Source organism: Notamacropus eugenii, chromosome 3 (assembly GCF_028372415.1).
Source record: "Notamacropus eugenii isolate mMacEug1 chromosome 3, mMacEug1.pri_v2, whole genome shotgun sequence".
In the NCBI taxonomy this organism is placed as follows: domain Eukaryota; kingdom Metazoa; phylum Chordata; class Mammalia; order Diprotodontia; family Macropodidae; genus Notamacropus; species Notamacropus eugenii.
This window is the reverse complement of record NC_092874.1, coordinates 299,113,688-299,129,601: the sequence shown is the minus strand read 5'-3', so window position 1 is coordinate 299,129,601 and position 15,914 is coordinate 299,113,688. Positions and strand designations below refer to the sequence as shown.

The window sequence follows — 15,914 nt, the reverse complement described above, 5'->3', positions numbered from 1 at the left end:
CAGCATTTTTTGGGGTCTCCTTTATCAAGGTGTTGACCTGCTTTTCATGCTTTTCTTGCATCTCTCTCATTTCTCTTCCCAGTTTTTCCTCCACCTCTCTAACTTGATTTTCAAAATCCTTTTTGAGCTCTTCCATGGCCTCAGCCCATTGAATATTGATTTTGGATGTTTGGGATACAGAAGCCTCAACTTCTATGTCTTTCCCTGATGGTAAGCATTGTTCTTCCTCATCCAAAAGGATGGGAGGAGATATCTGTTCACCAAGAAAGTAACCTTCTATGGTCTTATTTTTTTCCCCCCTTTTCTGGGCATTTTCCCAGCCAGTTACTTGACTTCTGAGTGTCCTCTCCAAACCCACCTCACCTCCAGATCTGCCCAGCCAGTGCTTGGGGTCTGAGATTCAAATGCTGCTTCCCAGCCTCAGGGCTTTCAGAGGAGCAGGGCTGCTATTCAGTGTGAGATTAAGTTCAGGTGCTCAGGTGGGGGCAGGGCCGCTACTCAGGGCTTAGTTCCCTCAGGGGGTTTATGTGGAGATCTTCAACAATGGATCCAGAATCCTGCCTGCTTTGGGAGCCCCTGTCTGCTGCCACCTCCTCTGCTGCCTCCCGAGGGGGCCTGAGTTATGGGGACATCCTTCTCCCCTCTCAGCCAGCCAAAAAGACTCTCTCACTGACCTTTGGCACCTGTGGGTGGAGGGACCTGCGAGGTTGCTGGAGATTCTGTCCCTGAAGCCTGCTCGGATCTGCTCCTCTTGGTGCCACACGGCCAAGGCAGGGCTGGGCTCTGCTCTGGTCCAGTGCGCAACACACCTTTCGGGTCAGTTTTTCAGGTCTCTCTGGAACAGAAATCTCCTCCACTCCTTTGTTCTGTGGCTTCTGCTGCTCTAGAATTTGTTGGGAGTTCTTGTTTACAGGTATTTTATGGGCTGTGGGTTCGGAGCTAGCATATGTGTGTCTTTCTGCTCCACCATCTTGGCTCCTCCCCTGTGAGTTCTTTTAGTTGATGTTTCATTTTTTACATTCAGAGGTTCTGGACAATTCTTTTATTTCTTGAATTATGGTGTTAAGCATTTTTTGTCCTGTCATGTTCTGGGAGATCCAGGATCCTTAGGTTGTCTCTGTGCTTTCCTGTCTTTGAAAGCAACATGTTTTGCTAGTAGAATGAGCATATTTTCTTTTAATATTGTTGATTTTTGCTTCTCTTCTAGGTTATCCTTCAGTTCTGTATATTTGCCTTCTTAAACTATCACTCTCTTCTGTTTCTTTGGTACAACTTGCCGTAACAGATTCAAGTTTTTCTGTTCTGTTCGTTATTTTTGTTGTACATGGTCATAAATTCTGATCTCATAATTCTCATTTCTCTTTTAAACGACTGAGGAACAGTGTGTTGTGGTTCCATGATCTCATCACCTTCCACAGGGTCCTCTGTCTCATTGAGTATTAGATAATTTTCCTTGTTTTACAATATTTATTCATAGATGCCTAAACTCATTCACTAGAGCTGTCATTAAAGTTTTTCCTGTTGATTTATCTGCTTGTATTAAAAGAATTTTTTATTCCTAATATCTTTGGTAATTTCAATCTTCCTCCTCTCTCCCCCCACCTCATTTTTCTCTGTTTATTTTCTGACTCTATCCCTACTGATGGTGGTTTCCTTGGGGACTGAATCTCAAAGCATCTCAGCCTCTTCCTATACTGGGCAATTCATAGGTCCCCAGCTGAAGTCTCTGCCCCTAGTGATTTTTGGGTGGTCAGAACTGACTCCACCTAGATAACATGTTCTTTCCCTCAGGGTTAGTGGAACAATGCATAGCTTTCCTTGGTGCTATGGGGCTAACAGGTTGTCTGTCTTGGCCACAGGCAGTTCAGGGCTTTGCTACACAAGTACTATGGGGTTGTGGCCCTCAGCAGCCATTTTTGCTCCTGAAGGGCTGCCGTCTATTGTTCTAGCTGCCTGTCTCTGTCCAAGCAAAATTCTGCAGCCTGGAGTCAGGGGTCTCCACTGCAGAGGAAAGAGGGGGATGATGTTGTAGGTTAGGTTTTACTGAAAGTCCTAAGAGGTGTGTCAGGTCCTTGAGTCTACCAGTGTGGCCTCCCTGCCCATAACAGGAGTATTGCTTGAACCCAGGGTCAGTTCATGTTGGTTTTTTTCTCAACCTTCTTTTGGATTCAGAGTATGCTGGACCATGGAGACAGCCAAAGTTGCTTTATCTTTGGTATACAAATTCTGTTTTGGTTTGAGAGGTCTGAGAAGTCTCAGGGATCAGAGAAATTGTGTAGTCCTCCATCTTGTTGCTCATGTGACCCAGAAGTCTAAATACTTTAATTGATTTGAATTGAAATTGCAGCAAAGAACTCTTTCTAAACTGGTTTGCCCAAAGGAATCTTAAGAGCAACCAAAGGTTGCTGAATACTGAATACCTGAATATTGAATGACTCACAAACCACACTCCAGTGTGGGCTAGGAATGTAGCTAAGGCTAGGAAGACAATAGAAAAGCTCATGCAAACCACATTTGCACAACACTACCAAATCTGTAAATGGTTACAATCTGATTTGGGTTCTTCACTTGATACATTTTCACCCTTTGAAATATGTTCACCATTTTTTCTTCCTATTTTACTTGGGTGGACAATTAAATTGTCACATTGCTTAAAACACTAAAATGTCCTTATCCATCTTCAGAGGCCAGACCTGACTCTTTGTTGCTTAACTAAGGTGCTCTCTTGTTTTCTGAAAGGACCTGATGGTATTTTATGATGAAGAATCCAAACAAGTTTTGCCACCAGAACCTCCCATGATCCCTCCAACTTCATTGGTGACAGAAGACTGTGAAGGAGGATATGGCCTTTGGGATTCAGGTAATGTGACCTAGCAGTAGAAGGCCCAGCCCCAAACAGAAGCATCAGCCTGGGCTCCTTGCATGTTGTAAAAGGGAGCTACAGGTGACAATTATCTGTAATAACAAAAACCAGGGAAAATGTGCATAAATTAAAACCACTTGGAAGCCATTGGCTTCAAAATTCTCTCAATTGAAGGAGACTTGTACTGACACTAGGAAAGAAACCCAAAGACTGGTTTTATTTCTTCCTTCTCTTCCTTTACTTAACCACTTTTTCATGGAACTCCAGACAAAATAATGAAGTGGCCCAAAGGCAAGGTATTGAGAAAATATTGAGGAACCAGCCCCTCAACTGGTTTTTTATCCATGAACAATCAATCCATAGTTAAAGTCATAGAATGAAATCTCAAAGATGGCTCCTGACAAGTTCATGCTCTCTCATCTCAGTGAGATCCTAGTGCTCAACAATTCTTTGATTTTTGTTTCGTTAATTCCTCAGAACCCTTTTCAAACCTTTGCATCACTTGCCCCTCTATTTTCTTCCCTCACATCCCGCTGCTCCCAGAAGCTGGCATCATCCCACTGGCCCACCTAGAAGGTTTCCTGGAGTAGCCTTGGTCCCCCAGAGCTTTAAGTCCAGGAATGAACCACTTTTGTTCCCTCAGTTCTACTGACAGCTCTGATCTTGAGTTTCCAGCTCTAAAATCTTTGCTTTATTCTCATTGCTCTCAAAAGCCAGTTAACAAGTCTTATCTCTCTTTCTCATTCCATAGCCCCCTCCCTAGTCCAGGCTGCTGGCACTTCATACCTTGATGATTACAATAGTTTTTTAACTTGCCTCCTTTCCTCTCATCTCTTCCCTCACCAATTTATCCTGTACACTGTAAGGAGCTTAACCTTTCAAAGATTCTTCTGCTCAGAATCTGATTACCTTGAGGTCCAAATTCTTTAGTCTAGCATTCTTTTTTTTTCTTTTAAAATTTATTTATTTTTAGTTTTCAACATTCATTTCCACAAGATTTTGAGTTTCAAATTTTCTCCCCATCTCTCCCCTCCCCTACCCTGAAACACCATGCATTCTGCTTACTCCTTCCCCCAATCTGCTCTCCCTTCTCTCACATCCCTCTCTTATCATAACCCCATCTTCTCTCTCTCCTTGTAGGGCAAGATAAATTTCTATACCCTATTACCTGTATTTGTTATTTCCCAGTTGCATACAAAAACAATTCTCAACATTCATTCCTTAAACTTTGAGTTCCAACTTCTCTCCCTTCCTCCCTCCCCAGCCATCTCCACTGAGAAGGCAAGGAATTCAATATAGGCTATATATGTGTAGTTTTGCTAAAGACTTCCATAATAGTCATGTTATAAAAGATTGATTATATTTCCCTCCATCCTATCCTGCCCCCTATTTATTCTATTCTTTCTTTAGACCTTGTCCCTCCCCTAAAGTGATTACTTCTTATTACTCCCTCCTCCCATTTGCCCTCTCTTATATCATCCCCCCACCCCACTTATCCCCTTCTCCTCTACTTTCCTGTAGTGTAAGTTAGATTTTCATACCAAAATGAGTGTGCATGTTATTCCCTCCTTAAGCCAAATGTGATGAGAGTAAGCTTTGCTTTTTCCCTCTTAACTCTCCCCTTTTCATCTCCATTGAAAAAGCTTTTTCTTTCCTCTTTTATGAGACATAATTTGCCCCATTCTATTTCCCCCTTTCTCCTCTCAATATATTCCTCTCTCACACCTTAATTTTATCTTTTTAGATATCATCCCTTCCTATTCAACTCACCCTGTGCCCTCTGTCTATATATATATATATATATATATACATATATATGTGTATTTATATGTATGTATGTATAATCCCTTCAACTACTCAAACACTGAGAAAAGTTTCAAGAGTTACAAATATTATCTTTCCTTGTAGGAATGTAAACAGCTGCACTTCAGTAAGTCTCTTATGATTTCTCTTTCCTGTTTAGCTTTTCATGCTTCTATTGATTCTTGTGTTTGAAAGTCAGATTTTCTATTCAGCTCTGGTCTTTTCATCAAGAATGCTTGAAAGTCCTCTATTTCATTGAATGACCATTTTTTCCCCTGAAGTATTATACTCAGTTTTGTTGGGTAGGTGATTCTTGGTTTTAATTCTAGTTCCTTTGACCTCTGGAATATCATATTCCAAGCCCTTGGATCTCTTAATGTAGAAGCTGCTAGATCTTGTGTTATCCTGATTGTATTTCCACAGTACTCGAATTGTTTCTTTCTGGCTGCTTGAAATATTTTCTCCTTGACCTAGGAACTCTGGAATCTGGCTACAATATTCCTAGCAGTTTTTCTTTTCAGATCTCTTTCAGGAGATGATCTGTGGATTCTTTCAATATTTATTTTGCCCTCTGGTTCTAGAACATCAAGGCAGTTTTCCTTGATAATTTCATGAAAGATGATGTCTAGGCTCTTTTTTTAATCACGGCTTTCAGGTAGTCCCATAATTTTAAAATTGTCTCTCCTGGATCTATTTTCCAGGTCAGTTGTTTTTCCAATGAGATATTTCACATTGTCTTCTATTTTTACATTCTTTTGGTTTTGTTTTGTAATTTCTTGGTTTCTCATAAAGTCATTAGCTTCCATCTGCTCCATTCTAATTTTTAAAGAACTATTTTCTTCAGAGAGCTTTTGAACCTCCTTTTCCATTTGGCTAATTCAGCTTTTTAAAGCATTCTTCTCCTCATTGGCTTTTGGGGCCTCTTTTGCCATTTGAGCTAGGCTATTTTTCAAGGTGTTATTTTCTTCAGCATTTTTTTGGGTCTCTTTTAGCAAGCTGTTGATTTGCTTTTCATGATTTTCTTGCATTGCTCTCGTTTCTCTTCCCAATTTTTCCTCCACCTCTCTAACTTGATTTTCAAAATCCTTTTTGAGCTCTTCCATAGCCTGAGACCATTGCATATTTATGTTGGAGGTTTTGGATGCAGAAGCCTTGACTTTTAGGTCTTCCTCTGTTCTTGCCTTGTTCTTCCTCATGTGAAAGGATGGAAAAAAATACCTGTTGATCAAGAAAGTAACCTTCTATAGTATTATTTTTTCCCTTTTTTGGGCATTTTCCCAGCCAGTTACTTGACATGAGTCCTTTGTCAAGAGAAGGGTATACTCTGGGGACCTGTAGGTTCTCAGTTCCTCCAAGGTGGCACAATCAAGGGAGAGTAGTTTACTCCTCTCCTGACCTGCACCCTGGTCTGGGAGCTGCCAAAGCTTTTCTGCTCAGGATCTGCAAGTAGAATTCCCTTTCCAGAGCATTCCTCCTCACCCCAGGGCAGTTATTCAGGGCTGAGACCCAGGTTAGAGGCTCAGTTCTCCCAGGGTCTTTAGGCAGAAGGCTCCAAAAATGGATGCTACTGCTGCTGCTGCCTGGGGCCAGGGCTAGAAGAGGACCCTGCTCCCTACTCACTCAGGTGAAAGAGCTTTCTCACTGATTTTTGAAGCTGTCTCTGGTGTTTGTGGGTTGAGGGATCTGGGAGCTGCATCTGCTGCTGGGAATTCTGCCCCTGGGGTCTGTTATGGTCCTGTTCCTGCTGGTGCCACATGACCAAGGCTCCACTGGGCTCTGTGGGCTGTGCTCTGCTCCACTCTGTGCCGTGCGTGATAGACCTTTCCTGTTGGCCTTCCAGGCTGCCTTGGGCTGGAAATCTCTTTCATTCTGTCATTTGGCGGCTTTTGCTGCTCTAGAACTTGTTTAAAGTCACTTTTTACAGGCATTTTACGGGCTGTGGGGGAAGAGCTAGAGTAGGTGTGTCTTTCTACTCCGTCATCTTCTAGTCTAGCATTCTGCATGCCTCACAGTCTTTCTCACATCTACCTTTACAATCTCACCTCTCAGTTCTCACCTACATGAACCCAGAAAACACCTTGGACATTCCCACCTCCACACCTTTGTCCACCCTGTCCCCACTGCCTTAAATGTACTCACTGACATCTTTTCAGCTGGATGCTGGTGAATCAAAGAATATCTATAGTTGTAACAAAGGAAACATTTTCTTAGAAGAGAAATCATTGGATGAGAAAGATTGTATTTCATCAGGACTTGTTTTGTCTTATTGGGTTCAATACATTGCAATAGGCCTACACTGTGGAGTTTCTAGAAATTGGGGCCAGTTAAAACTTTTTTACCCTCAATTAGCAGATAGGATTTTTTTTTTGGGAGAACATTTATGGAAAGAGAAGAACCTTTTTTGGGCAAACAAAGTCTAATGCAACCTTAATAGACTTGAGACAAAGAAGATAAGTCGGATAAGAGCTTTGAATGACAATAAGAAGTTCTAGCTTTTCTGTGCAATCGTGTTCATTTGCAAGGAAACATTGTCTGCTTGTAGAGTTTTGCCTAGACTTAGAGAAAAGTAAGATACTGATGAGCTCTTGTTAATTTACACTGAAGCCAAGGCAACATGGGGCCTTAGCAGTCTGATAGATACCCAAAGATAGGCTTCTAAGCAGTGTTGGAAAGCTTTCAAGAAGATCCCTACGTAATGTACTGAACTCAGTAATGGGTGCTCATCTCATTGGGCAAGGATCATCCTTTATGCTTCTCTGCATTCTGTGGTGCTATGCAAGTCATGGTAATAAGAATAACTGACGTTGACATACTACTTGAAGATCTGCAAAGCACGAATACACTTGAAAACATTAGAGAACAATTAAGTGCTTAGCTCTGTGCAGTTGACTCTAAGCACAAGAACTCAGAGAAAGAATAAATCATTGTGTGCTTAAGAAATTTGAAAGTGGGAGTTAGGTGGGGTCTTGGAGGATGAGTAAATTTTCAGAGGTTCCCAAACTTATTTGGCCTACCATCCTCTTTTTAAAAAAAAATTACTCAGTGCCCCCCTGCAAATATACTTTCTTTAACCTTTAACATTTGGTTTTGTTTAAATTTGCATTATTTCAAAAAATAAATGTATTTTTTAAAATGACACATCTTAAATTTAATAATGTATTGTGAATTTGTGGAGTTTTTTCCTGCACTATTGTAAACAAGTAAACACATACAGAGTTTTCCACTGCATGTGTGTGTATGTGTGTGTGAATAAAGGTTGCATGAGAACATTTCAGTGCTTTCACTCTCTAAAAGATTAAATATGAAATTATGTCTATATTAAACATGTAACCACTTGCTCACCTTGCGCTCTTTATCTTGGGGACAATCCTGTATCCTGGAGTTCATATTTATGGATTTTGTAGCAGCATTGCAATCCCAAAGGTGCTCAGTGGACCAGTTTGGAAAATGTCTTTCTTTCTTGTTCTTGTTTTGAAGTTAAATTGTTTTGTCACTTACCAAGCCTTTATTTCCTCTTGTTCCCACCCCTCCCCCAAAAGAAAAAAAATCCTTATAATAAATATGCATAGCCAAGTAAAACACCTTACTCCTCTAACTTGCTTATGAGGTAACCTTTTATATCTAGATTATGTATCCATTTGGATATGTGGTGTAAAGTGCTGGTCCAAACCTAATTTCTGCCAGATTACTGACGAGTTTTCCCAGCATTTTTTGTCAAGCAGTGAATCCCTACCTTAACAGTTGGCATCTTTGGGTTTATTGAACACTAGGCCACTAGACTGATTTGCTTCTGTATGTTGAGTACCTAATCTGCTCCTCTGATCGACCTCTCTATTTTATGAGTAGTATCAAAGTGTTTGGACGGTTACTTCTTTATATCATACTTTGAGGACCTGGCTTCAAGCTTGATAGGCTCTGTTTCTACTTTGTAAATTATTTTCCTTTAGAGTCTTGATCCTTTGTTCTTCCAGACGAATTTCATTATTATTTTCTCTAGTTCTATAAAGTAATACTTTGGTAGTTTGATTGTTGTGACACTAAGTAAGTAAATTATTTTAAGTAGTATTATCATTTTTATTATATGTTTCAGTCTGTCCATGAGCAATTAATGTTACTTCAGTTATTTAGACTGCCTTTATTTCTGTAGTGTTTTGTGGTTACATAATTCCTGTGCAGATTATGGTAAGTAGACTCCAAAGTATTTTATACATTCTATAGTTATTTTAAGTATAATTTCTCTATCTCTTCCCCCTGGATTTTGTTAGTAATATACATGAATACTGATGAGTTATGGGGATTAATTTTATATCCTGCATCTTTGCTGATGTTATTATTTCTGAATTTTATCTGACTCTCTAGCATTCTCTAAGTAAGTCTTCTTATCATCTGCAAAAATGATAATTTTGTTTCTTTTTTGCCTAGGCTTATTCTTTCAATTTCTTTTTCTTTTCTCATTGCTATAGCCCATGTTTCCAGCACTGTATCCAATAGTAGTGGTGACCATGCATATCCTTACTTTGCCCCTAATCTTACTGGGGAGGACTTTTAATTCATTCCTATTATATATGATGGTGGCTTTTGGTCTGTGTGTGTGTATGTACATATATAGATAAATATGTGTGTATTACGTATATACATACACACACACACCACTTACCATGGTAGAGAAAAATCCATTTTATTCCTATGTTTTCAATTTTTTAAAACAGAAATGTTTCTTGCATTTCCTCACAAGCCTTTTCTGTGTTAATCAATATAATTATATGATTTTCATTTTTCATACAACTCACATAACACTGTTAATTATGTATGTAGTTTTTCTAATATTGAACCAGCCCTGTATTCCTGGTATAAACCCAACCAGGTCATAGTATATGACCCTTGTGTTATGTTAATGTAGCCTTTTTGATATTTTGTTTAAAATTTTGCATGGATATTTGTCAGGGACATTGATCTTTAGTTTTCTTTATTTTGATTCCCCCTGATTTAGATATCAAAATAATATTTGAATCAGAAAATATTCAGTAGGAGTCCTTCATTTTCTATTTTTGGAAACAGCATATATAAGATTAGAGTTCATTTTTTTTTTGTTTGATACGATTTGCTTAAAAACCCGTCTGATTCTGTTTTTTTTCCTTTGCAAGTTAATTTATAACTTGTTCAATTTTTTTACTCTGCAATTGGATTCTTAAGTTCTCTATTGTTCTTTTAATCTAGATATTTTGTATTTTTGTAAATAGTCATCCATCTCATTTAAATTATTGGTTTTGTTGTCATATAGATGAGTAAAATAGTTTCTAACAATATCCTTTATTTTTCCTTCATTTGTTGTGAGGGAATGCTTTCCTAAAGAATAATGGCAACGTTAGTAGTTGTAGCCATGGTGATATTGACAGAAGAAGCTGATGTAGAAGAGGATTTCTCAGAAGGCTTAGTCTGATTGGGATAAGCATCTAAAGTTTAACTTCAGGATATAATAATTGCATGTTTTCTTCCCTGCTTCACTTCCATTATCCTTTAATAACTTCTTATCTCTGGTTTCCATTCCAATAAATATTTTTCTTTCAATATTGCTGATAACCTTTCTTTGGTAGATCATCCAGCAGCCCTGGAAGTTTATCCGCTTGTTTCTGGTCATGTTCTGAGTTCAGTTGTTGTGTGTTCAGGGGTTTTCTCTGTTGGAAGTGTACACAGCTTGTGTTATACCCAAATTAAAATGGAACGATGCCCAGAAACTAGTACAAAAGATTATAGACTCCCAAGCCACAAAGAGTTGAAACTTAGGAGTCAGAAAAGAGGCTTATAACAGTTTGAATATACAAAGAGTGTGTAACCTGTCTCTGAGTATATAGGTGTCCGCTGATGGTACAGTGAAGGAAGACCATGGGAATTTGTCTATGGGAAGGATGCAGAACAAATGACCCTGATGTTTCATGGTGTGTGTGTGTGCGTGTGTGTGTGTGTGTGTGTGTGTGTATGTGTGTGTGTGTTGGGGGAAGGGGGTCTCTTTGAGGAGACTGCAGTAACCTCCAGAGATTTGTAGTCCAGTCCATTATACTGTCCAAGACAGGATTATATATAATCCTTTCCAGAAAAATAAAAATCTTTTATTCAGTTATTGCTAACTATACAAATTTGTTTATTTTTTAAAAAATTTGCATTTTTCTCTCTCTCACAAATGCTAGTGAATGTTCCCTGTACCATTATATACTAAAGCAAAAGGAAATATACAGTTAACTTCAGCATCCTAGAGATGAATTGCTTGCCTTTAATAGAAAAGCTTTTTTATATCCCCTGAGAAGGGATCCCATAACCTTTTGCTGAGATCTCTTCAATGATTCGTGGCCCTTGTGGTCAGGAAAGACGGTTATTACTTGAGAAGTTAAAAAAACAATCAAAACATAACTGATAAAAATATTGGTTTTATCAAAGTGAATGGTGTTTTCTCTAACTGATTGCTATTAGAATACAATGGAATGTCAGTATTTTGTGTATAAATCAAAGCATTAATCAATCTTTTCTATAAAACCTTGTTTGTGGATGTAATAGAATCCAGAATGTGGAGTTGCAGTCTAATTCCATATATCTGGAAGACTTTTTCAATTTTGTCAGTTAAGATGGCCTCTGAGGTCCCTTCCATCTCCGAATCTCTGGTCCTCTGATCTTAAATTCTGGAGAGTGTCCAGGCACTGTTGAAGATGGATGACTGTGCTTATTAAGTGTTACCAGGAGGAAGTCTGGCCTCTCTCTGGAGCTGGCACAGTGCTATGGTCCACAAAGGCCAAGGCGTCCTTTATGATGGGATGCCGATAGTGGTCTGATGTTGCTACCATCGCAAGCCCCTAACCTGTTGAAGATTTATAAAATAGCAGAAATGATCACTCTTTGTGGTTGATATGAGATATTCTTAGAGAGCCCTAGAAAATCAACTAAACAACTAACAGCTTTAGCGAAGTTGCAGCATAGAAAATAAACCTACTTAAATCATCAGCGTTTCTATATATTACCAACATAAAGCAGAAGAGACAGAAAGGGAAATTCCATTTAAAATAACTGCAGACAATATAAAATACTTGGGAGCCTACCTGCCAAGACAAACCTAGAAACTATATGAACACAGTTTCCAAATACTTTTCACACAAATAACAACAGATCTAAACAACTAGAGAAATATTCATTGCTCATTGATAGGGTGGGCCAACATAATCAAATAATAATTCTATCTAAATTAGTTTACTTATTCAGTGTCATTCCAATCAAACTACCAAAGAATTATTTTATGGAGGTACAAAAAAAATAATAACAAAATTCACCTGGAAGAGCAAAAGGTCAAGAATATCAGGGGAATCAATGAAAAAAATACAAAGGAAGGCAGCCCAGTAGTGCCAGATTTCAAATTATATTCCTAAGTGGTAATCGAACGGTACGATACTTGCTAAGAAAGAGAGGGGTTGATCAGTGTTTTAGATTTGATATACAACACACAATAATGTGTGATCACAGTGATCTAGTGTTTGATAAACCCAAAGACTCTGGCTTCTGGGGCAAGAACTCATCATTTGACAAAAATTGCTGGGAAAACTGGAAAGCAAATTGGCAGAAACTAGACATAAACCAACATCTCACATAGTATACTAAGATAAAGTCAAAATAAGTACGTGATTTAGACAGAAAGGATGACATCATAAGCAAAGTAGTGGAGCATGAAAAATTTTACCTGTCAGATCTATGGATAAAGGAAGAATTTATTACCATACAAGAGACAGAGGATCACAGGAAGTTTAGTGGATAATTTTGATTACAGGAAATTAAAAAGGGGTTGTACAGACAAAATCAATGCAATCAAAAGTAGAAGGAAAGCAGAAAACTGGGGGTCGGAGGTGGGAGAGATTTTATAGCAAGTTTCTCTGATAAAGGCTTTACTTCTTAAATATATAGGCAAGTGAGCCAAATTTATAAAAATAAGATCTATTTCCCAATTGATAAATAGTCAAAGGATATGAACACGCAGTTTTCAGAAGAAATCAAAGCTCTCTATAGTCATATAAAAAATTATCTAAATTACTATTGATTAGAGAAATGCACATTAAAAAAAACTTTAAGTCACCACTTCACACCTATTAGAAACATGAAGGAAAAAAGAAAATGATAAATCCTGAAAGGGATATGGAAAAATAAGGACACTAATACGCTATCGGTGGAGTTGTGAACTGGTCCAGCCATTTGGGAAACCAATTTGGAGCTATGCCCAAAGGGCTCTAAAACTGTGCATAAAAAAACCCTTTAATCCAGCACTACTACTAATAGATCTGTATCCCAAAGAGATCAGAGAGAAAGGAAAAGGACGTACGTGTACAAAAGTGGCTCTTTTTTGTGGTGGTAAAGGATTGGAAGTTGAGGAGATATCCATCAAGTGAGGAATGGCTGAACAGGTTATGGTATAGGATTATGATGGAATACTATTGTGCTATAAGAAATGCCAGGCAGGATGCTTTCAGAAAAAAAGACTTATATGAACCTAATGCAAAGTAAAATGAGCAGAACCAGAAGATCATTGTATACAGTAACAGCAGCATTAAAATGATGAACAACTGTGAAAGACTTTGCTTCTCTGATAAATGCAATGATTTAAGACAATTTTGAAGGGTTCATAATGAAAAATGTTATCCATCTCCCAAAAGAGAGAACTGATAAACTCTAAGTGCAAACGGAAGTATAATTTTTTAACTTTCCTTATTTTTTTTGCCTTTTTTTACAACATGGAAATATTTTTGCATGATTTTACATGTGTAATTGATATAAAATTGCTTGCCTTCTCAGTGGCTCCTACAGGTGCTAGGGAGAGAGAATTTGGAACACAAAAGTTAAAAAAAATACTAAAAAATAAATAAATAAGTAGGATAGCAGAGGAGGAGAGATTGCTGGCTTATGGAGGTCTGCGAGAATCTGAAAGTAGCCTTGGGAGCCATAAGCATTCCACCTACCCCACCATAACCAGGGCGTCAGAATCTGAAGGAAACCTTAGATAATAGTGGAAAGAGGGGGGAAGGGAAGTCATCATCTTGGAGGTCTCAGTGAGTGCTAGCAGATGGAAGAGAGGGGGAAAGATGAGATGTAAGACGAAAGGAAGTTTGTTAGTTATGGAAGAGGCATTCTAGAAGGAGCAGACATAATGGGACAGTAAAGGAGCAAGCATCTGGGAAAGGGAAAGAAGATGTGGAGGGAGAAGGCTGACAGAAGTTCAGAATCGGTTGGCTGGGAGTATGCTAACCATTGAGGGATGAGTGCAGACAGAATATCAGCAGTTGGAGAGAGATCCATTGAGGGAGACATGTGATTAAACTAGTCAAAATCCTTCTCAAGGTCCCAGAGTGTAGCAGGTAATGTTGTATCCTAGGAGACCCTGGGATGCAGGTAGAGGGATAGCCTTGGAGAACCTGGGAGCCTGGAGCCAGGAAGATTGGATGGGTCTTGTGTGGAATAGGCACCTGGAGGAGATTCTCGGAGCAAGCCTAGCTCTTGAGGTGGATGGTCAGATCTTTGTCCTGGGGCAAGCTAAATGGACCCCATACTGGAAAAGACTCACTTGAACTGAACCTTGGAGGGAAGCTAGGGATTCCAAGAGGCAGAGGTGAGGAGAAAATACATTCCAGGCATGGAAGGAGGGCAGTCCATGCAAAAGCATGGAGATGAGAACTAGAATGTCATGTATAAGGCCCTGTAATTAGGCCTGCTTGGCTGGAATATAGAATTAGGAGGGTGGGGAACCTGGAAAGGTTTGTAGCCAGATTGTGAAGGGCTTTAAATGCCTAATTGACATTTGCATTTTATTCTGAGGGCAAGTGGAAGCCACCAGAACTTCTTGAGCAGGGAAGTGGCATGGTCAGATCTATGCTTTATTTTATTTCCTGTCCTGTGGTAGAGCATTCTGAGCTCATATTGGTCTGATCAGCCATAGTGGAACACATTGAAACTTGACTCTAGCTCAGTGATGTCATTTAGGTCCTCTTTGAGAACGAAGGACCACTAGCAACCAACCAATCAGGCTTTAGGAATGTCACTTTGATAATAGTAGAGACTGGAGACATTGTGATCAATGAGGAAGCTGCTGTAACAGTCCTGGTATGAGGCAATGGGTGCCTGAACGAGGGCGGTGGCTGTGGGAATGGAGAGGACTTGGAAATGGATTGTGTATGGGGGTGAGGGAACTGGAGAACTTGAGATGACTCTGAGATTGTGAACTTGGGTGACAATTTTCACCATCCTCCCTCTATGTGGGCCCACCTTCTCATGGAAGACAGTGATGACTGAAGTAGATATTTATTAGAACGTGCAGTTTTCATAGAATTCCTCTACTTCTTTCTCTTCTGCAACAGATGCTGATGCATGAGATGCACTTTTCAATCTTCATTGGTGGGGGCTCTTTGCCTGTGTTTGTGGTGAGCACCGCTAGCCTAGATGAGCACTCACCCTGGGAAATGGTTCTTCCTGTTGCCTTTGACACGTGATAAAGTCAGCCTTGTCTGCTTCTGTAGCTGTCTCCCTGAGGAGGATCTGTGAGCCATCTTTCCATTTAGCTGCACTTTCCTTAGATTCTTCTGGCCTCATTTATAGTGAGAAAGTCAATATTGATATGAGCCAATTCCTCCAGTAATGTTGACTTGACATTCCGAATGCCAGCCGTTAAATTAATGTATTAACAGTGGTGTCCTTTTTAGTACTGTTTGCCTCCTCCACCACCACTATGCCCCCAGGGCTCTGCATGGGGCCCAAGACCATTTTCCTGTGTGTGATTTTTTTATGGGTTGCTGTGGTCAAAGAATTCCTCATCAGTTATCTAGCGTGTGGGGAAATGACTTTGTCTGTGAAGGCTCCTCCTTGGCCAGTAGACACAAGTTGTTCCTAGAACTTGAAGGATTTGAAACCTTTCCCTTGTGCTGGTGCCTATCCAGGCCTCTACCCAAGCACCTCTTGACAAACCCAGGTACTGTTCCTCCCGTGGGAGTAAGACTTTTGTTGGACACCACAGTCTATGTATAAGGAAGATGGTACCACTGGTGCTGGGGCAAATGGGCGGGAGAAGGATCTCTTCTCTAAGCTAACGTTTTCCAGTTCCTTTGACTGTCCCTTCCATGTTTGATTTTGAAGACTCCCCTCCTCCCTGTCCTAATTGCCCTCCTTTGGATGTGCTCCAGCTTCTTGTTATCTCTCTGAAAGGCAGGGATTGTGCTGAGCACAGCAGTTCTGG

The 15,914-nt window shown here is 39.6% G+C and overlaps 1 protein-coding gene across 1 annotated transcript in view; it reads left to right on the top strand.

Annotated features, from left to right (window-relative positions):
* Window positions 1–15,914, top strand: part of ENTHD1 (ENTH domain containing 1) — a 124,123-nt gene that overhangs the window by 68,308 nt on the left and 39,901 nt on the right. The window contains 1 exon segment of the mRNA XM_072656201.1: window positions 2,740–2,860. Within this exon segment, the coding sequence (XP_072512302.1) occupies window positions 2,740–2,860 (121 nt within the window).